Genomic DNA, 23625 nt, shown 5'->3' with positions numbered 1-23625 from the left:
CCATAGAAGATTCTATCATAAACAGGGCAAGGGGTTATATTACAAAGGAACAGGTGAGCGTAGCTTCACCCATGGGGCTGTAGCAAGACACATCCATGCAGGAGACACCAACCCTGGAACCCAAGAAGGGTGGGGAAATCTGCCATATTTCTGTGACTGAGCGCCTCAGCACCCAGCCGGGGAGTGTGACTCAGTCCCGTGTAAGGTTGGTCTCCCACAGTTTTCTACTTATTTTCTGTCACCACTGCAGTCCTAATTTCACGAAAGAGGAGCATACCCTGCAACATTCACACCTGTATTCTGGATGCCCACACCAGTACTCGGGCACATAGAAGGACCCCCAAAATGGGACAAATTAACAGAAAGACCCCATACCATTCCCTTTCTTAACACCACTCAGCAAAGGTGGAATCCTGTAGAAACCCAAAAGACAGAAAAGCAAGAGCTCCTAGGTCAATGACCATGTAACTTAAATTATTCCATCAGAGCCTGACCTGGTACAACGTAATTTGGCATCAAAGTTCATACCTAAACTGGTACCAAATCTAGTCAAATTCCAAAGGTTACCCAAAACATGAAAAGAAGTACAAGTGAGTTCAAGGCTTATTTTCCTTTTTTTCATTGAATAGACCTAGTTTTTCTGTAACCACTTTTCTGCATAATGCAAAAATCTGTGGATTTCAAGAGGCCAGATATAATGGAGAAAATTTGAGGAAGATCACAAAACAAAATGGAGGAACTGCAAACAAGCCGAGTAAGCACAGGCAAGGGGGGCATTCCCAGGGGACCCAGAGCTTCTGAAGCATGACATCCAGACTTAATTAAAAAGAGCTTTACAGCTGGGTTTGGTGGCACATGCCTGTAATCCCAGCAGTTTGGGAGGCTGAGACAGGAGGATCAGGAGTTCAAAGCCAGCCTCAGCAACAGGGAGGCGTTCAGCAACTCGGGGAGACCCTGTTTCTAAATAAAATACAAAATAGGGGTAGGGGATGTGGCTCAGTGGTTGAGTGACCCTGAGTTCAATTCCTGGTACAAAAAAAAAAAAAAAGAGCTTTACAGATAGAAAGCTATATAGTCTTGAACAAACCAAACTCCCTCAAGCTTAATGTCCTCATCTATAAAATGGGGCCTGTAATGATGCCTCTCACGAGGCCACTGCAGGAATAAGGTTAATCAGAGGGCATGAACACTTAAAAAGATGCCAGACAAACCATGTGTGCTCATGTCCAACCTCCCTGCCAGCCACTCCGGTTCCTACCTCCAGCAGGGCACTGAAGGCCACACTGGGATCATGCTGCCTCCCAGGCGTGAGGGAGCTCATCCTATCCCGGAGCCTCCAAAATAAAGGGTCCAGGCCAACAGCAGAAGTAGTCACTCAATTTTGCCCTTTGAGGACATCTATGGTAGATCTCTCTCCTTAAGTCCACATGGGCTTTTGTGGGAAAGTGGCCCCCAAGCAAGCAGCACAATTCCCATGGACAAGAATGCTTCCTCAGTTTACCATGATCCTGGGAAGCCCAAGAGAGAGAAAGGGGAAGATGAGAAGAGAGTAAGGGAGGGAAATGGTTAGACTCCAAAAGACAGACCAAAGAATGAGACTTCACTGTTACTGCTTCCCCCAATCACTCTCCACAGTAGGAGTTCCAAATGGTGGGTGTGTGCGCACATGTATGTGAGCACACAAGACTGTGCCCCTAGGGAACTTATGTCAATATCTGGACACATTTCTGATTGCTACAAATGGAGTAGGGAGAGAGGGCCATGGGCATCTATCTCATGGGAGGTGGCCAGAGACGCTGTTAAATATCCCCAAGGGTCCAAGAGGCCCTGTAACAGAGAACTGAGAGTCCCCAGGGCAGAGAGGCCCTGCAGCCCTAGTACAGGAAGGAAAGAAGCCTCTGTCCACTATCTTGATGAGTAGACCACAGCCAGCAGATTCAGTCCTACAAAGCAGTAGCCCAGGCTGGCAGAGTAGAGGGATTGTATTAGTCAGGTGTAGGTAAAGAAGAGAGGGTGAAGTGGGGCCAGCAGCCAGATTTTTTTTTTCTCCCCTGTGGTGCTTGAACCCCAGGACTAGCACATGGGAGGAAAGCACTCTAGTAGTGAGCTACATTCCCAACCTCAAACAGAATTTTAAAGGAGAAAGGAAAGCTAGGCACAGTGGCCCATATATGTAATCCCAGCTACTCAATAAGCTGAGGCAAGAAAATCATGAGTTTGAGGCCAGTCTGGGTAACTTAAGGAGAAGACCCTGTCTCGAAATTAAAAATCAGGGCTGGGGCTGTAGCTCAGTGGTGGAGTACTTGCCTAGCATGTGTGAAGCACTGGGTTTGATTCTCAGCACCGCATAAAAATAAACAAACAAAATAAAGATATTGTGTTCATCTACAGCTAAAAATATGTTTTTTAAATTAAAAATTAAAAGGCCTGGGCTCAGTAGTAAAGTGCCCCTGGGTTTGATCCCCAGAACTGAGGCAGGGGTAGGGCAGATGACAAATGTTTTTGAACATAATCCTCTGGCTTTCTTCTAAGACTTCCCAAATTGCTACTGCAGAAATATGTGAGTGGAAAGCTTAGAAGGTCTGACCACTGGCAATAAGCCCAGGAAAGAAGACAGTTGTCTGTTCAGGGCTTGACCAATCACCAAACACAAATCAGATGTTCAACAGTTGGGGTGTACACAGTGAGGATGGACCACAGTAGGCATTGCTTCCTCCATGATCTGAATTAACAAAGATTTTACTTTGTGGTGCAAAAAGGGTATTTTCCCACTAATATCTTGATTAGTTAGGTTAGAGGGTTCGGGGACAGTTCCTGTTTTATAGGGAGAATGAAGATGTGAAATCATCCATCAACTCAGGCACAAGACCTGTCTTATCAACAAAACGAAGTCGTTGGAAGACAAATGTCATTTGTTTGACCATAACACAAATTGATGGACTTTTACTGATAGCTTCAAATCACTAACAAATAGCAAGCTAACAAAAAGCCAGTGTTGCCGATTCTGGTGATTCTGCAAAGAAAGGTAAAGTAATTCACTTACGTATATTTTTTCATAAACAAAGGAAGTCTGTGAGGAGTGGCTATCCCTCCTGCTGTCAGCTCATCACAGAAAATGTAAAGATCACTTAGAGAGTAACTTAATCATAAGAAATATGGGTTATCTTCCTATCACCCACTTAACACACTGTCGGTGCAATAAAATCCATATGCCAAAGCACCCACACCAAGTCCCACAGCACTGAGCACCAAGGGCACCTTACCATATTTGGCACATTGGTGACTGAAGTATTCTTGATGTCTGTAGGGAAGGTAGGCAAACTATTGACCATGCTCTGTTTGCTGGATAATTGGGGGTTCACTCCAGTGGCTCCCATTTGCTGCCCTCCAGGTTGACTGAAAGGCTGTCCAAATGGACTTGTGTTACCAGTCATTCCCATCTGAAACAAAAACAGGTAAGATCAACTGTCACAATGCAAACATACATTAAAGGAAGGGCCTCAGAAATGTTCACTTGATCCAATGATGGAAAAATTGTTTATTTCCTATGAAATCCTCATTTCAATTATAAACTAAAGGCTCATTATCAGAGTCCACAATCAGGATTATAAACACAGCAAGTTGCTCAAAGCTATCACTTCAGGGAAAAGGCTAATGAAGAAGCTTCAAACAGTTATGTCCCATCCTAAACACTACCCCAAAAGAGGCAGGGCTTTTCTCCCTCACTCTCAGCCATATTCCTCCTTCCCAGATATGTATCCTTCCAGAATCTCAGGGAGTTGGTTCAGATGTGAACTAAGTGTTCATTAGTTCAAAATGCAAAGTAGAAATATTGGTAATGAAATGATATCTTGGATTTGCCTTAAAATGATCCAGCAAGGTAGCTGGTGGCAGCAAGAGGGGCATGCATGCAAGGGTTGGTAACTGCCAAATATACTAAGTAGACAGGACTACATCATCCCCTCTAATAGTATACATGCTGGAAATTTCCCCTAATAAATCTTTTTTTAAAAAATTAAAGCAAACCAGGCATGGATACACATCTATAATCCTTTGGAGGCTGAGGCAGGAGGATCACAAGTTTGAGGCTAGCCTCATCAACTTAATAAAATCCTGTCTCGGAAAGGCGGGTATGGCCGAGGATATAGCTCAGTGATAGAGCAATTGCCTAGTATGCATGATCCCTGGATTCCATCCTCACTACTACGAAAGAAAAAAGTGAAATAAAACTAAATATATGGTAGATTAGGCAAGAGTGGGAAGGAGGAATTCTCAGCTACGCCTCCAGGAGACCAACCACAGACCCAGGTCAGTTTCCTCAGGTCACATAAGTTCCAGCCTCCTTAGGTACATTAGGAATCCCCAACACATTACCCTGATGCTTTCTTGTCCCCTTGGGGAGGAACAAAGACTAATCATTAAGAAGCTGGATGTCTGAGCTACTTGCCTTTGTTTTCTCACAAGCTGTCCAACACTTGCTCTACATTTCTAGCATCCTGGTCTGTTTGATGTCTGGACAGGAAAGAACCCCAGGAGTGAGTTTCCATCCAAGAACTCATCACCAGCCTCACATGGTGACTACATACCAGCACATCCACTCTGGGTAATTTAGATCCCTCTGGGAATTTCCATCTCCTTATCTGCAAAGTAAGTGTCTTGAACAAGACAAGCCATGTTATTTCTTTCAGCTCTAAAAGTCTACACTGCTAACAAACCAACGTGAAACACCGCTAACTCCAAATGTCCCCTTTCTGCTGAAATAGGTCTACACACAGAACCAAACACACAGCACCAAAAGTACTTCAACCCAAAAGATATTGCTCTATGCATTCTTATACACAGGTGGCTTCCCTCTACCCTGAGCCCTCAGAGTTGGCATTTCTCACCTTTCTGAAAGTGATATCTTTCTAGCTACCACTTTTGCTCTATGTGTTCTATGTGAGTAAATTGAAACATAAATCCTTCACCACGCTCATCAATGAGCCTCAACCTTCAGCTCAGGAGAGTTCATCAATGTGAAACTATAGTGAGCAAATTCTCAGCTAGGTTCTGTCAAGTGTTATCTGAAACTCAGACTGAAGCAGTAAATGTATTTTCAGAAAGTACTGTGCTAAATTCTAGTTAGCAAGTTCTTAAAGGCCCAGAATTTGAAAACGTTAACAAACATTATACAGTTAAACTTTTCTAATTCCTCAATTTGTCTACTTTGGACCACTTATATCAGAATACACGACCTCAGTCACCCTCCTCAACTTGTCCTCCTTGTCAACAGCATTCACCAAGGTTCTGCTGTGAGCCAAGCCCAGTGCTGAGCACCAGGAGACAGCTTTCCTACTCACCATGGAGCTTGCCCCTTATACCACAAATTTGGCAAACAAGAAATCAATGTCATTTGGATGTTTCTGATTAATTAGGATTTGACTAGCATCAAGCAACCAATGTGGCTGGCAGGTGGTACATGGTGAAGGGTCTTTCTACTCACACCAAATGCCTCTTCAGTGAAGAAAGGGAAACCGAGCAGCTGGGGTTATAGGCATATGCCACTGCACCCAGCATGTCTGACCTGTTTTGAAGATCCACTTCTAAAACTTTGCATTTCTCACAGCATTCCAATGATCATTTTGACAAAGTAAAGAAAATGGGATGGGTATACCTGGTCAGTAGGGTAATACCACCTGGTCAGACTATGCAGTACTTGCTACATGGTCAATTTCAAAGAGAAACCTTGTGTTTGGAAGCACTATAATAGATTTCTTTAGGAAATTTCTCTGCATCTTTTCTCCTTGGACATCAGATAGGATATAAACTGCTTCCACATAGTTAGAATTTTTAAAAGGTTAAATGCCCCAGCAAAAGTCAAAGGTCACATATGGCATATAAGAAACGTCCACCTCACAGAGGTTCAACCTGAGCCATGACAAAAGCAAACAAACCTAGTGTCTGGCCCCAGACTTTCCTTAGTCAGCTCAGGGTCAGTAAACAACAAGGCCAAAGAGGCCACAGTCCTCCCAAGGCCCACTGATCACCTTCAAGCAGCCTATCCTTGACTCACCCCAAAATGTCTCCAGGGAAAGTCAGGAAGAACTCAGGGCCACACTCCAGTCCTCAGTTGAAGTTTAAGGGATAAGCATTTGCTTCTGAGACTCTAAATTTCTAAATTCTTATTCTTTATCTATTCTTCATTAATCAAATTGAACATCTGTGGTCCTCAAGCCTAGGCTAACACATGTGTATTTGGAGCACATATACTCAAAACGAAATAGTAAAATAATGTCACTTCAATTAATTAAAAACCTTCATTTAATTTCCATACAGTTACTTGATGATTATCTAGTGAATGTGGCTTTATTTTCCACTGAAGTTCATCAAAACTTGGTGTTATTGACTTCTAGAGAACTTCTGAAATAATCTTTTCAGTAAAATCCAAAAAGCAGAACAGAAAAGAAACAGGGAGTACTCATGACTATGAAAGGGACACGCGAACAGGTCAACAACGATGGAATGCTAGCACCCTCCAACGGCCCTTTCGTGTTTAAGTGTTTCTACTCTGTCCTTCCAAACAGCCCTTCATACTCATGCATTTAATTTACGTTCAATCTCAGAAAAATCTAACTGCAATAAGAACCTTAAAAAATCTCTCTCATAATGGAATCGATTAAATAATGCCTTAAGCTCTACCAAATTGTCCAACAAAAAAGCACTGTGATGAAGTGTATCAGTCATTTGAACACCTGCTTGTCTCTTCACTGAAAGAATAAAAATATGTAATCTACAATTCCTGTGCATAAGGAAAGAACACACTAGAGAAGATTGGGGGAGGGGGGATATGAATACCAGACTAGAACTTACCCACCCCAAGGACGAAATGGGGTGGGGTGAGGGACAGTAATGACCCTTACTTAGCATGACCAAGTTATGAGACCTGACAACCACAGCTCCTTTAGAGCCCAAGAGCAAGGCCCACTCTATTCTTTCTTACTGATACAAAGACACCTGCAGCAAACTGGCAGCAGCACCCAGCCAACGGCCAAAAGCAGCTTGGGTCCTAATGTATGGCATATCATCAAGAGATAGTCAACAACACAGCAGAAGAAAGGGTGAACTATGCTTCTCCTCTTCTGACAGATATGGTGAGGCAGAGCACTACACAACTGGCATTATCTATCATAAATAATATTTATGATGACCCATCCTGAGTCTGTCTTGGACTCAAAACCAGGATAAAAAGTACTGCCCTCCTTGAACATTTGTCTCCTCTGTAACTCTAACTCATATCAGCACATAGTGGGTACTTCGTACTTGTGGAAAGAACCCAAAATGAACATTCCCAAGACATCACTGCCCTCAAGCCCTCAGGAAACAGAGCCCCGTGTGTCAGCCCCGAGGAAGGAGGTGGTCAAAGAACATCGGGCAAGTCAGTGATGCTGGGCACGATGGCAGTCGGAGTGCACTGGGAAAGACAGCAGGACTCTTTCTAACCATCTTCTGAATTTCCACAGACCTGAGTTACTAAAATGAATTGACAGACAGTTCACTTACCCATGTTGAAAAGTTGGGCAAAATAAGCATATACCCTTTAAGTTGATTTTACAGAATGACAGTTTTGTGTGTGATGGAAGCAAGACAGGAGAGCAATCTGGGTCAACTGTGCCACACCTCCTGGGCCAGCAGATCTTTGGCGCTGGTGCAAGGTTCCATCCATGCCCTAATCCAGAGCCTCTCACCTGGGATCCAAAATACTGAACCATCAGCCTCAGTGGTCATCATCTCTGACTTCAGAAAGCCTTCTCTGTTTACTTTGGTGTAGAGGACAAATATAATTTTCTACTTGTAATGATATGACAGCTATTAAAATATTAGTAAGAAAACATGCTCTGGACCCCTAAAGAGCAGAAAGATCTCTGTCTCCATTGCATTAATCAGGGGAACATCCCTACTGCTCACATCTCCCACCTAATTCATCAAGTAAGACCCAGTCTATAAAGAAGGCAGTGGACAGAAATCTGAGAACTATCTAGGGGTTAAGGAGGACCAGCACTGAGTGGAAAGATGAGACTGAAAGAGTGCAAGCAGATCACACAAGAGAAGCTTCTCCCTAGAACAGGCTTCTGCAGTGGTAGCAAGCCACAGAGAGGCACTTTCTTCACCCAGGACCACACTACAGCAGTCCAGGCTCTACTGGGAGGAAACAATGGGTAGGGACTGCCTGGGCAGTTGGTAGGGACACGAGAGAGAAGTCTGGTTAATGACACCTATGCAAAGTTTTGTACGACATTCGTTTTGGAGGGGAAAAGAACATTATTCAATTTCCCCACAATGCTCAAGGAAGAACAAGACTAATCCTGATCTCACAGGACCATGTGCCACTCACAGGACCATATGCCACTTGCGGGAGACTTAGCACACAGTCTCCTTCCCCAGAGGCACTGCCTGTGTATGAAAACCACCTAGTCACAAACCAATTCCTCCAGGAAACTGCTTGGAATATGCTCTCACAGAAAGAGTCCAACACAGCTAAATGCCTGAAGGGATACTGTGCAACCAGCAGGAGCAGAAGGACAAGTAGACAGTGCTGCCAATGCAGGACCTCACTTGACTCAGCGGGGCCGTAGGAAACACATCCAGTGGCAATGCTGAGTTTGATGTGGTTTCAGTGAGACCACTAATCACACTGCTTTTTCAAAAGTTGACTACTTCAGTTTCCTCACACCTTGAAATACACTTAAAACCACACCACAGTAGAGTGCTCAGAGGAAGCAGAGCTTTGTTGGTCAGAAAGCATAAGGGGGGGAATATATAAGCAATAAGGTTTGTGGGGATGACCAGTCAAGTCAGGGTACTAAACCTGCCACTTTATTCATGAGGAAAGGATCAGCCAGAAAGCTCAGAATACACCAAATCAGCTCAAGAACTCATCCCAAAGCTCCACACATCTCCAGTACAGAGACCGTACCCTGAACCATGAGGGTGTCCCCTTCCCACTGAGGCCCTCCAAGCAGACTGGACTTGAATGAGTACCACCGGCCAGAGACATGGGCTCTGTCTACAAAGACCAAACTACTGCCATGGGACAAAGCCAGCACAATGCCCATTTTTTTTTGGGGGGGGGGGGGAGAATGAAAAAGTTCTCCTGGAACACAGTGATGGTACGATTTTATTCAGAGAAGTGGGACAACCTCATGGTCAGATATATGGACTTGGGATATTTACTTAGTCTTAACAGTGGCTCTGCCACTTACTATGTCACCTTTGGAAATTTATTTAAATTTCTCTGTGCCGTGATCTTAACATCTGAAAACTGGAAATAACTGTACTTCTTAGGGCTGTGTACAGATGACACAAACTCACATGTGAAGCACCCAGAAGAGGAGCTGACATGCAAGAGTGTTATGGTGTCAGCTGCTCCAGCACCATGATTATTCTGAGACTTTGGGACGGGTCGCTTTATACTTTTATATTTCTAAGTACACCTATAGTAATAAATGAAATAAAGAAGTTTCCAGGAACACTGATGGTGAGGAGTGGGCAGCCAGGCCAGGTGGACTCACTGCATTTAATCATGACATGTGCTCACAGCAACATCAAAAGCCCTGTGACAGCCCTGTGAGTTTACTCCTTATACAGATACTCAAGAGGCCACTATTTCCAAACTGTCCTGGTGCATTACCAGCTTTTCCAGTCTTTACTCTCACTTGTTTTCTAGCTTTAAAAACAATTAATTCACAATATTCACTTCAAACTAAGAATATATCATAAGCAATGTAATCAAACTACCCTGATCTAACATCCCTGGGTTGAGATTTATACCAAAATGTGGACAAATTGAACAAGAATGCTCTCATGAAGAAAAAAACTGATGTGCCTCCTTCTCATAAGTGACCACGCCATCACAAGCACTCTTAGACACGGTTCAGCCTGCCTTGACAAGTTTGTTGAGTTGAGGTTTTCAACATCTTCCCCAATCACTGGAATACACTTAAAAACTACAAATGTATATAAGGTGTGTAAGAACACCACCATTCAGTTTGTAATAACCAAGTATTTGTAAACCATTTGAGGGCCAAAGTATTCATTCTTTTCAATGACATGAAGAACCAGAACTAACTGAAACTATGGCCACATCATTTGTAAAGCCAAAAGCATTTTCTTTTGGCAACCTACCAGTGTTGGAAGGAAGCCAAGAAAAGCAGTTTTCATGGAAAGACACGACTGTATTCAGTTGTCCGCTGTCACCGCTTGCTCCTGGAATCTTTCCAGCACCTCAACTTGGCAAATGGAGAGTAAAGGACAGAGGCCACTACTGATAATGCCACAGGCAGCACTAGCTGGCCAGAGTGTCCCTGGTGCAGAACTGGGCAAGAGCACCTGGGCACTTGACCCCATTCTTACAGCTGCCACCTTGGAGAGCACTCAGCAAACCACATCCCAGGTCTGAAGACTTCCCTTGAAGAGATAAATTCTAACTGAAAGGTGAATAAGAAATATCTAGCAACTCTCATCACGCTTCACTTGGATAACATGTCTTCTTTCAGGAAGCTGTGACCAAACTGAGCCTTAGAGCAATGGATACTCAAGACTAGAGATCTTTTGATAACAAAGCTAGCACCCTAATATCAGTGCCTATAGTTCAAGAGACCAGGGCTTCGGGAAATTCCAGCTCCCCAGGGTGCAGTATTAATTCACAAGCAAAAACACTCACCCAGCCGAGAGTGGTGGAAAGACGATTTCTAAGCCTCTTCTAACCAGCCATGTAGTGGGGATAAACTTCTTGCTCCTCTAAGCTTTAGTTTTCCTCATGTATAAAACAGAGGAGAATTTAGATGATCCTTCTAAATTTAATTAATTCTAAATTAAAGTTCCTTCTGATCCTAAACTCTGATGGCTTTGGTTTCAATATGTGCTTGATTTATGTGAGGTTAGGACTCCTAGGAGAAGCAGCTACTCGAGGGGAGTAACAATTCGAGGTCCTGAGTCTACCTGGTCCTGAAAGACCTCACCCCAGCATTACCCTATATAGGGCCCCTGTGATGGCCGGTGAGTTTTCCAGAAAAGCAGGATTTCATGGAGCACTCCCTGTAGTCCACACAGCAAAAGGACAAAGCTTCCATAGCTCTGTGCCTCTGCATCCATGTCCTGAATACTTTACAGAAAGCACAATCTGAGGCAAAATAAACCAAAGAAAGAGTGATCAAGCTTAGTAGATTATTTTTCCCAATTCCTTCAAATCCTAATTCTCTGGACAGAGGAGCAGCCTCTTCAGGACTAATAATTCCTAGCCCAACCCAGTCCATCCCTGTATGGCCTAACCCACAGTGACAATGGAGAAGTAGTGAAGGGGAAGAGGGGATAAGGGGAATAGTCAGGCATACTCAGCTACTCAAGAAGCTGAGGCAGGAGGATTTCAAATTCAAAGCCAGCTTGGGCAACCCAGACCTAGTCTCAAAATAAAAAGGGTTGAGGATATAACTCAGTGGTAGAGTGTGCACAAAGCCTTGAGTTCAATACCCTACACAACAAAGAAAGAAAGAAAGGAAAACAGGGGGAGGGGAGATAACAAAAAAAAAATCATTTCAAATATAAACAGAGAATCTATAAAAATTCTTTTAATTAACACTGAAGCTCAACTATAGCACAATGAAGCAGAGATGAGAGCTGGCCATAAGTCGCTAGATGAACTAATAAGCATGTACCCCAAATCCTCTGCAGCAGAGAGCTCTCATGACAAGCAGAAATGCACCTTCCTCCGGAGCTTGACAATTCATTCACTGATGACAATGACAGAAAACATACACAGAGGAAGCCACAAAGGAACAAGGTTATCTGAGTAAAGGTAATGAAGGAACCCACAGCAAGGAAAAGTAAAAAAGGGTAACCTGAAAGAAGATGTGAGAGGAAAAGAGCCAAAGGAAAAGGTAAGGTGACACTCCGAGAACTGGGCACCCCCTCTCCAATGGAACAGGAAACCAGAATGAGTTCTTGAAACAGGCTGTCAACTTTACCATGAGAGCAAGGAAACAGTACAAGGGGATAAGCCCTAGAAGACAACCTCGGGAACATCCTCAATTCAGGTTCTGTGTCACCTCCTCCTGGAAAGCCTCCTGGCTAGGGTGGCAAGAGGAAGATGAGTAGAAGGCGGCGGCCCTAGAACGCAGAACACCATGACCAGAAGGGTAAAGCACACACAGAGTAGTACAGTCATTTCAAAACATCTGTGGCTCAACTTCTTATAAAACACTGAGCTGTGAAAAGTCCTATCAAAAATACAGCTGGCACAGGAAAATACCTTAAATCAAGTCCTTCTGACAGGTGATATTGATGAGGAGACTCTGAGGAAGCCTGGAGCTAGCTTAACACCTGGTTCACAGAGAGATCACATTCAAGGCATTAGGGCAAAAGGAACTGGTGGGGTTGGTGAGCTGGCTGTGTGACTGCAAGTCACTCTTGATTACTGGCAAGGGAAAAGCTCCTTTAAATTAAAAAAAAAAAAAAAAAGAGGGACACAAAAGACACAATCCTGTAGCGCAAGCACGCACACACACACACACAATAAAGAGAAAAGAATGTTAAAATGTTTAATAGTGGTTACTCTGGAGTGTTTATTTTCTTTTTTATATCATTCAAAACATCTATACAAAGCATTGTTTTAAGGAGGAAAAACTGGTTTTTAAAGTCATTCTCCACTCAAACATACTGTCGATAATGACAAATGACTGACCCACTGTTTAGCTGTAGGGTTGTATTTAAAGTATTAATTGAAGCCGTCAGCAGACACTGGATACAACTACTTAGACTAAACTGATTGTGACTGTCAAGAGATTACTCTGGGGTGGCAATTTAAATCAAATGCACCCTGACTATAACATGGCTATCAAAATTGTCACACTTTGCTCTAATGTATTATTCATGTGACCAAAAAAGTCCAAATAAATGAGGCTTAGCCATTGCTATTAGACATCTACCACCAGTCTTCGCAGAGAAGGCTGGGATGAAAGAAAGAAAAAAACAAAACACAAAAACAAGCAGGACACTTAGAGTTGTCTGTTGTCTAATAGTCCGCCATCTCGGCAATCACACAACTGGCTCCTAGTGCATCAGGGGTACAACCATCCCTGCTATCTGAATCTGATGTGTGAGCTTCAGAAAGCAACAAGCAACAGAATGGATCAGGAATTCACCTGAGCATGTTTAATTACCAAATTCAGATTGCAACATGGTTATTATTGGAATATATCTGTACAAGGAACAGGCCCTCATGGCAAGAAGGCCACCCAGCAGGTGTCACATGGTCGCCCTGCCCTGGGATAAACACTCTTTGAAAAAGATGTGGTAACGTAACACTTATCAAACAGGAAAGTGAATCCTACTAGGCCTCTTCCAGGGGACAGGTACTAAATGGTGATGGAGGCAGGCAATACAAAAGGGCCAAGTTCTCCATAGTCCAAGATAAAAGACACAAGCCACAAAGAAATAAGATGTAGGCTGTCAACAGGTGATACCACAATGACTGAGGTGGATCTCAAAGGAGCTCAAGAAGTCATCCTTGAGCTGTGCCATAACAACATAAAGCTCAGCTGCAGGTGCTCTGCATTGTTGGCAAGAATGAGAATGTATTGAGACACTTACGGAAGGGGCCTGGATATCCCATTATTCTTGCAGTTTCAAAGCCTATCTCTACTCAAATAACTTAAATGTACATAAAAACAGACTGGAAGGAACAGGAGTGAGTAGATTATTAAGGCTGGTAACTCGTCTTAAAAGGTAAGCACTGGCTCAGAGAGCATCACTCACACTGACAAACAGGACAAAAGTTACTTGGCTTGCTCCAGTTGAAAACTGAGGACATGATCCAAGAGCCTCTCCACCTCCTGGCTGCTCCTTCCTCGGCTTACTGTGGTTTCAGTGAAACCCCCAGGGCAGGGCAGAATACCAAGGTGAAGCCATTCCCTGAAAACCCAGAGAGCACAGCTGCCAAGCAGACAATGACTCCTGATTTATGAAGCCCCTCTCCGTACCTGGTTTTAGGGGAAAATGCACTCTGTAACCTCCCCCTGGTCTGTCCTTATCTCTGTGTTCCAAGCCTCACCTCCTTGTACCAGATCAGGACACCTGTTTACAGCTGAGATTATATACCTGCTCTCCATTCACACAGGGTTGCTCTGACTTCCTGTTTCCAACTTCAATGGCACAGCAACATGTAGGAAAATGCTCTGAAAAAACAAAAGGTACTGCACAATCTTGGGGCAGCTTTAAGGTCTCTTTCCAGATGCAGAACGCACACACACACAAAATAAGCTCTAACATCAGGTAGGACTCTGAAATGAACAGATCTTCTACAGTTAAAAACAAACAGGAATGCACTCAAACTGCAAAAATGATCAAGTCAGTAATTCCAGACAATGTTTGAAGACCACATCTCTCAGTGCTACTGATCTCTTGCTCTGGTCTAGGAAGAATTTAAGCTAGCCTGTTCTCCAGTTCAATCTTCATTACTTGCAAAAAACACAAAATGAATAACATGGCTCATTACTGAGCACATGAAAAGTTTCCACCTGGTTAACAAAGCAGCCACTGCAATCATATCACTTGAGACCAAGTGCCACATTCTCATCCTAAAATGTGTAAGAGATTGCCATCCACTGATAAATACTTGTACTCCCTGACAAGAAAATGTCACCAAAATTCAATTCCTGGTTCTAGTCAGGCACTAGTTGGAGGGTCTAGACATTTTTCTTAGAGCCTGCAACCAAAAAAGGAAAAGTGAACCTTTATACAGTCAGAATGCATATCACACCAAGAAAATCAAAGACAACCAAATATACTTGGGGAAAGACCAATATGTAAGTATGCCTTTGTTTTTAAAAGTATTAAGACAAAAATCTCTTGTTCCTGCAATTCATTTATATCCACTATTTGAACCTCTTATAGAAGGCCAAATTTTCATTTTAGAATGTTATTACAGACCTTCAAAGGATGAAGAAACAACAGAGAAGACTAATTTTAAAAAGAAAGAAACAAAAATACAGCCAGACGCAGTGACACACACCTGTAATCTCAGAGGCTTGGGAGACTGAGGCAGGATGATTGCAAGTTCAAAGCCAGCCTCAGCAAGGCACTAAGCAACTCAGTAGGAACCTGTCTCTAAATAAAAATACACACATACACACACACACACACACACACACACACACACACACACACACCAGGGGTTGGTGGTGTACCTCAGTGGTAGAGTACTTGTCTAGAATGTGCAAGGGCCTGGGTTAGATCCCCAGAACCAAAAAAAAAAAAAAAGAGAGAGAGAGACAGACAGACAGACAGACAAATTTCATATGCAGAATTCCAAATAAAATGTGTCAACACTCTACCCCAAAGTAGGTAAAACATAATCCTCCTCACCCTAAGTGTTTACTGCACTTAGTGACTCCTTTCAAAGAGAAAGTATGGAAGGGCAACACTGAAGTGGAGAAGCCAGAGACACAACCACAGCCACGTGACCAAGGGCAACACCAACTGCAGTGCACCCCTGAAGTATGTGATGAAAACAGTTCTTCACCTCTAGGATATTCCCCACTACCCTGGTCTATCTTGAGAAAAACATCAAGCAAATCCCAAAAGAGGGGCATCTTATAATATACCTAAGCAGTTCTCCTGAAAACTGTCAAGGTCATTATATGACCAAGGAAAGGCTAAGAAAATAGCACACTTAAGAAAGGTCTGTCCTGGAAGGGCTCCTAAAACAGGAGGAGGGCTTGAGGGAAAAATCAAGAAAATCCAATTAAAAGTGGACTTCAGTTAATCATCATGTATCAATACTGGTCAATAAATACACCACAACCATGTGAGATGTGAACAGGAAGCTGGGTGGGTGTGAGTCCACGAGGAACAGGACTTTCTGCACTTTCAATTTTTCTGTAAATCTCGAACAGGTGATTTTTTTAAAGCCAAATTTTAAGAATAAAAAAAATTATAACTATCAACAGGTATTAATTCAGACTAACAGAAATACAGGTGTTGGGGCTGGGGATGTGGCTCAGTGGTAGAGCACTTGCCTCACATTCGTGAGGCACTGGGCACTGGGTTAGATTCCCAGGACCACTTAAAAATAAATAAATAAAATAAAGATATTGTGTCCATCTACAACTTTAAAAACATTAAAGAAAAGAAATACAAGTGTTAGTTATTCTTTGTTCTTTTGTGTTTTGAAAATTTTAAAACACTCAGAAAGTTCTAAATCAAACCTTTCTTTGCTACCATAATGTAAGCAAAATTAAAAGAGGCTAGGTAACTTCTTAGAACCACCTGTAAATCATATTTGTACTCATGCTGGCCTCCTGAATGTAAGGCAAGCACATACTTTTCTAGCTAGGAGAGTCCACCTTCTCATGGGTCTGGCAAAACCTATTTGCTCTAAGCCACAGCTCAACTGGACCATGGGCAAAACACAGTGAACAGGGTGTGTTTCTATAAGGTATAAGTAATAAATCCTTTCACACAAGAAAAAATACTCCCAGGAAATAACTCATTCTCCCAGATATTTGTTCCATAAACTGTGTATGGGGAATCCTGCTCCACACACAGAAAGTAAGGCATCATACACTTCCTTGTTTTATTACAGATAAAATCATGTAGAAAAAATTCAGGATTTGGAGTCAGTCACAGGTGGATGTGAAGTACAAGTCTGCCATCTTCAAACACATATAATTTGAATAATCTCCTGGACAGTCAGAAAAGTAGCTCAGCAAATTTTATTCCTTGTGTAAAATAGATCTGGTATCGACCTCACAGGAATATTAAATAAGAGATGATACAAAAAGATTTGCAAAGCACCCAGTACAGTGCCCAGTACAACAGATGTGTCCTTTCCTGCTCTTCCTTTCAGGAATACAGTTATTGCTATTCTCATTCACAAGATCATCCTGAAAGTTTAGGCTATCAGCACACACGCGCACACACACACACACACATATATATTTTAATGCCAAAAATGTTACATGGTAATCTACATAAAAACCCTTAAGTATTTTAACTTGATGTTAGATGGACAGCAAATTACAGTCTACAGTAAACATAACTCTTTCCAAAATACAGCAAAAACATTTTGGAAAGCTGGTCCTTGAAGTTATGCTCTGGACCCATTTACATTAAGAATGTCAAGAACCAGGCTAGGGATGTGGCTCAGGGTTCAAGAGCTTGCCTGCCATGTGTGAGGCCCTGGGTTCCACCCCAGCACCACAGAAAAAAGAAAGAAACAAGAATGTTAAGTGCAGCAGTTACCAGGTTTCTACAGCCTGTGGACCATTCAGTAAATAACACATAATTTTTTTAAATTTTTATTATTAGTTGTTCAAAATATTACATAGCTCTTGACATATCATATTTCACATATTTGATTCAAGTGGGTTATGAACTCCCATTTTTACCCCGTATACAGATTGCAAAATCACATCGGTTACACATCCATGTTTTTACAAACTGCCATACTAGTGTCTGTTGTATTCTGTTGCCTTTCCTATCCTCTACTATCCCCCTTCCCCTCCCATCTTCTCTCTTTATCCCATCTACTGTAATTCATTTCTCTCCCTTGTTTTTTTTCCCTTTCCCCTCACTTCCTCTTATATGTAATTTTGTATAACCCTGAGGGTCTCCTTCCATTTCCATGAAATTTCCCTTCTCTCTCCCTTTCCCTCCCACCTGTCATCCCTGTTTAATGTTAATCTTCTTCTCATGCTCTTCCTCCCTGCTCTGTTCTTAAGAGACATTTGGCATTTGTTTTTTAGGGATTGGCTAGCTTCACTTAGCATAATCTGCTCTAATGCCATCCATTTCCCTGCAAAAGCCATGATTTTGTCATTTTTTAGTGCTAATACTCCATTGTGTATAAATGCCACATTTTTTTTATCCATTCATATATTGAAGGGCATCTAGGTTGGTTCCACAGTCTAGCTATTGTGAATTGTGCTGCTATGAACATCGATGTAGCAGTATCCCTATAGCATGCTCTTTTAAGGTCTTTAGGGAATAGTCCGAGAAGGGGAATAGCTGGGTCAAATGGTGGTTCCATTCCCAGCTTTCCAAGGAATCTCCATACTGCTTTCCAAATTGGCCGCACCAATCTGCCGTCCCACCAGCAATGTACAAGTGTACCCTTTTCCCCACATCCTCTCCAGCACTTGTTGTTGTTTGACTTCATAATGGCTGCCAATCTTACTGGAGTGAGATGATATCTTAGGGTGGTTTTGATTTGCATTTCTCTGACTGCTAGAGATGGTGAGCATTTTTTCATGTACTTGTTGATTGATTGTATGTCCTCCTCTGAGAAGTGTCTGTTCAGGTCCTTGGCCCATATATTGATTGGGTTATTTGTTTTCTCATTGTTTAATTTTTTGAGTTCTTTGTATACTCTGGATATTAGGGCTCTATCTGAAGTGTGAGGAGTAAAAATTTGTTCCCAGGATGTAAGCTCCCTATTTACCTCTCTTATTGTTTCTCTTGCTCAGAAAAAAACTTTTTAGTTTGAGTAAGTCCCATTTGTTGATTCTTGTTTTTAACTCTTGTGCTATGGGTGTCCTATTAAGGAATTTGGAGCCCGACCCCATAGTATATAGATTGGAGCCAACTTTTTCTTCTATCAGATGCAGAGTCTCTGTTTTGATATCAAGCTCCTTGATCCATTTTGAGTTAACTTTTGTGCATGGCGAGAGCAAGGGATTCAGATTCATTTTGTTGCATATGGATTTCCAGTTCTCCCAGCACCATTTGTTGAAGATGCTATCCTTTCTCCATTGCATGCTTTGGCACCTTTGTCTAATATAAGGTAGTTGTAATTCTGTGGATTGGTCTCTGTGTCCTCCATTCTGTACCATTGGTCTACCTGCCTGTTTTGGTACCAGTACCATGCTGTTTTTGTTACTACTGCTCTGTAGTATAGTTTAAAATCTGGTATCGCTATACCACCAGTTTCACTCTTCTTGTTTAGAATTGCTTTTGCTATTCTGGGTCTTTTATTTTTCCAGATGAATTTCATGATTGCTTTTTCTATTTCTATGAGGAATGCCGTCGGGATTTTGATTGGCATTGCATTAAACCTATAGAGTACTTTTGGTAATATGGCCATTTTAATGATATTAGTTCTGCCTATCCATGAACAAGGTATATCTTTCCACCTTCTAAGGTCTTCTTTTTCTCTCTTTAGGGTTCTGTAGTTTTCGTTGTATAGTTCTTTCACCTCTTTTGTTAGGTTGATTCCCAAGTTTTTTTTTTTGTTTTGTTTTTTTTTTTTTTTTTTTTTTTTGAGGATATTGTGAATGGGGTGGTTGTTCTCATTACCATTTCAGAGGATTTGTCACTGATATACAGGAATGCCTTTGATTTATGCGTGTTGATTTTATATCCTGCCACTTTGCTGAATTCATTACTAGCTCTAGAAGTTTCTTGGTAGAACCTTTTGGGTCTGCTAGGTATAGGATCATGTCATCCACAAATAGTGATAATTTAAGTTCTTCTTTTCCTATCTTTATGCCTTTCATTTCTTTCGTCTATCTAATTGCTCTGGCCAGTGTTTCGAGAACTATGTTGAACAGAAGTGGTGAGAGAGGGCATCCCTGTCTTGTTCCAGATTTTAGAGGGAATGCCTTCAATTTTTCTCCGTTCAGAATGATGCTAGCCTGAGGCTTAGCATAGATAGCTTTTACAATATTGAGGTATGTTCCGGTTATCCCTAGTTTTTCTAGTGTTTTGAACATAAAGGGATGCTGTACTTTGTCGAATGCTTTTTCTGCATCTATCGAGATGATCATATGGTTCTTATATTTAAGATGTGGCTCAGAGTTCAAGAGCTTGCCTGCCATGTGTGAGGCCCTGGGTTCCACCCCAGCACCACAGAAAAAAGAAACAAACAAGAATGTTAAGTGAAGCAGTGACCAGGTTTCTACAGGCTATGGACCATTCAGTAAATAACAGATAATTTTTTTAAAAAAATTTTAAGTTGTCAATGAACCTTTTACTTATTTATATGTGGTGCTGAGACTCGAACCCAGTGCCTCACACATGCTAGGCAAGCACTCTACAGCTGAGCCACAACCCCAGCCCAACAGATAACTTTTAAAGCATGAAGTAATCAATCACCACAAGGTACCCTATACACATAAGTTCACACCACCAAAACAGCATCTCTCAGTGATCTACACATCACAACCACAAAGTCATCACCACCTAGAGCCTCTTCAAACTGTCCCCATGTGTATGATGACTAAGATGCTGTGAGCCCAACAGACTCCAGAGGCAGCACCCCTGGTCAGCTCTCTTGCTGACCACCTCAGTTACTCAACTGAGAACCCCCCAAAACCATGTCTAAGAAGGATGACTTCTCAACTACCCTAACGAAGTTTAAAAACAGCCTTAAAAAGATCAAACTCAGAGCTGGGGTTGTAGCATAGCGGTTGAGGACTTGCCTCACCCATGGGACACACTGGGTTGGATCCTCAGCACCACATAAAAATAAATAAAGGCATTATGTCCATATACAAGTAAAAAAATATATATACGTATTTTTTAAAAATCTGAAAAGTGTGTAGGGGAGGAAGACAGGCATGATGCCCATCTGCAATCCCAGTGAATCAGGAGGCTGAGGCAGAATTTCAAGACCAGCCTCAGTAATTTAGCTCAAGTAGCTTCGTGGTAGAATGCACCTGGGTTTAGCCCTCAGTACCAGGAAAGAAGGAATGAAAGAAAGGGAAGGGAGGAAGGCAGGCAGACACAAATTAAAAGGGTGAAAACAAACACTATGCAAGCACTAAATCATAAAAAAAGTAGGAGTGGCTATGTTAATATGAGAAAAAGTAGACTTTAAGACAAATATTAACAAAAAACAATAAGAAATCATGAAGACTCAACTTATTAGGGAAACCGAACAACCCAAAATATATATTCACTTCCCAACACATGAAAAAAGACATCATACTGATTAGGAGAAAAAAATGAACAAATCTACAATTAACATTGTATATTTTAACATTCCTCTCTCAGAGCAGATAGATTAAAAAAAAAATCCAATAGGTATTTGAACACAGCCAATTTACTCAAATTGATATTTACAAATCACGATAGCCCACAACTGTAGGATATACAATCTTTTCAAGCATACATAGAGCACTCACCAAGAAAACCATCTGCATGGCCCTAAAACAAGTCCCAATAAACTTCAAAGAATAAAAATCATACAGAACATGTTCTCTAAACAGAGTGGAATTGGAAATCAATAACAAATTTATGTCTGCAAAATACCCAAATATTTGGAAAAAAAAAAAAAGAAATACACTTCAACATCACCCAGGAATCAAAGAAGAAATCACAAGTGAAATATAAGAATATTCTGAACTAAATGATAGTAAAGACAAAATATATGAAAATTAATGGTAAGTAATTACAGCAATATTTAGGGAAAATCTTTTTAAATATCTACTGTGTTTATTATAAAGAATTCAAGGATGGGCAGGGAAATGAAAGACATACAGGGAAATGAAAGAGATACATAAGGTTGAGAGGGAAATGTCAAATGTTAATATTAATTAATATTAATTAAATGTTCAAATGTTAATAAGTCTAAAATCAATATCTAAGCTTTTATTGTAAGACGCTACAAAACGATAAGAAACACAAAATAAGCAGAAGAAAATAAAGACAGAAATAAATAACACAGAAAACATAAAAAGCCAGGTGTGGTAATACAAGCCTATAAGCCGCTGGGCTGTGTATATGTGTGTGTGTGTGTGTGTGTGTGAGAGAGAGAGTAATGTGTTATATACACACACAGTGGAGTTTTATTCAGCTGTAAAGAATAAAATTATGTTCTTTGCAGAAAATGGATGAAACTTGAAACCATTATGTTAAACAAATCAACTCAGAAAGTTAAGTGTCCCATGTTTTCTCTTACATGTGGAAGCTAGAGAGGAAAAAAAGACACCAGTAGAGGAAATGAACCAGGGGGTGAAGAGAGAGGGAAATATTGGGGAGAGACACTGGCCAAATCATATTGTTATATTGTGTGCATGTACAAATAGGTAAGAACAAATCCCATCCTTATATACAACTATAATGTACCCAAAAATGTGGGTAAAATATTAGATGAAATGTATAAACTCCTTGAAAAAAAATATGGATTATTAAAAGCAACATAGTAAGTAGCAAATTTGAATAGCTTAATATCTATTAAAGTAATTGAATCATAAGAAAAACCTTCACAAGTGAATTTATCACTTAAGGAATAAATAATAATAATCTCAGATAAACTCAGAAAAGGGGAGTAATTCTCAACTAATTTTATAAAGCTAGTATAATTTTTTAAGTATTTTTAGTTGTCAATATATCTTTATTTCATTTATTTACTTATATATGATGCTGAGGATCAAACCGAGGGCCTCACACATGCCAGGCAAGTGATCTACCACTGAGCCACAACTCCAGCCCAAAAGCTGGTATACTCTTGATACCAAAATAAATAAGATCATTATAAAAAAAATAAAATCACAAACTCATATTCCTCATGAATTCAGAGGCACAAATACTGAACAATATTTTAGTAATGAGACCAAATAATATATATAAAAAGAATACTTCCATTTTGTGGCACACTCCTATAATCCAAGTGGCTCAGGAGGCTGGGGCAGGAGGATCCCAAGATCAAAGCAAACCTCAGCAACTTAGCAAGGCCCTAAGCAACTGAGCAAGACTCTGTCTCTAAATAATATATTTAAAAGGCTCAGGGATGTGGCTCAGTGGTTAAGAGCCCCTGGGTTCAATCCCCTGTATCAAAAAAAAAAAAAGAATAATTCCATAATCAAGAAGTTAGGGTTATCCCAGGAATACAAGGTTGGTTCAGCATTCAGAAAAATGTAATTCACTATATCAACATATATAAAAGAAGAAAACATTAACATAAGGAATTTAAAGAAAGAATAAGAAAACCCCTACTATCATCTGATGAAGAGAAAATGTGATAAAATTCAGAAACTACTTATGATAAAAGACTCAGCAAACTAGGAAGAGGATGCTTTCCTAAACCTGATGATGGATGTCTAAGCCTACAACCAACACCATACTTAACACTAAAAGACTGAATGCTTTCCCCCTCCCATTAAAACTAAGATAAGAGAGACTCATTCTCACTGTTTTCTGGATTAATTTTAGAAGGATGAAAAAAATGAATCCTTTCTTGCTTTTCTATTGAATCTAAATTTGTACTGTATCATATGAATAGTTTTTATTTGAACAGGCACACACAAAAAAGAAACACTATACCAAAGGTACTAGGCAGAGAAATAAAGACAGAAAGTTGAATAAAATGCACACAGATCGATTGAACTAATAAGTACATTAGCAAGGTCATAGGACACATCTAATGCAGAAAAATCACCACATGCAGCAGGGTATACCTGTAATCCCAGCTACCCAGGAGACTGAGGCCAGCATCAGCTATTAAGCAAGACCATGTCTCAAAAAGGGCTCAGCTGCAGAGCACCCGGGGTTCAATCCTTAGTACCCCCCCCACACACACAAATAGAAATATCAATTGCATTCATCTGCTCTAGTAACAAATCAAATAATGACCCAAAATGTAGAAATTGAACA

General features: G+C 41.1%; 1 protein-coding gene across 3 annotated transcripts in view; it reads right to left on the bottom strand.

Annotated features, from left to right (window-relative positions):
- The window catches only part of Crebbp (CREB binding protein), a 134001-nt gene that overhangs the window by 74858 nt on the left and 35518 nt on the right, over positions 1-23625 (bottom strand). For 2 of the 3 annotated variants that reach the window (XM_071605568.1, XM_071605570.1), the window contains exon 3: positions 3264-3440. The exons of the other annotated variant lie outside the window; for it this stretch is intronic. In XM_071605568.1, the coding sequence (XP_071461669.1) occupies positions 3264-3440 (177 nt within the window). The remainder of the gene's footprint in view (positions 1-3263; positions 3441-23625) is intronic. 3 annotated transcript variants of the gene reach the window in all.

The sequence above is a fragment of the Marmota flaviventris genome, chromosome 19, assembly GCF_047511675.1.
Source record: "Marmota flaviventris isolate mMarFla1 chromosome 19, mMarFla1.hap1, whole genome shotgun sequence".
Classification (NCBI taxonomy): domain Eukaryota; kingdom Metazoa; phylum Chordata; class Mammalia; order Rodentia; family Sciuridae; genus Marmota; species Marmota flaviventris.
The sequence above is the reverse complement of the archived record's forward strand: the minus strand, read 5'-3'. Positions and strand labels throughout refer to the sequence as shown.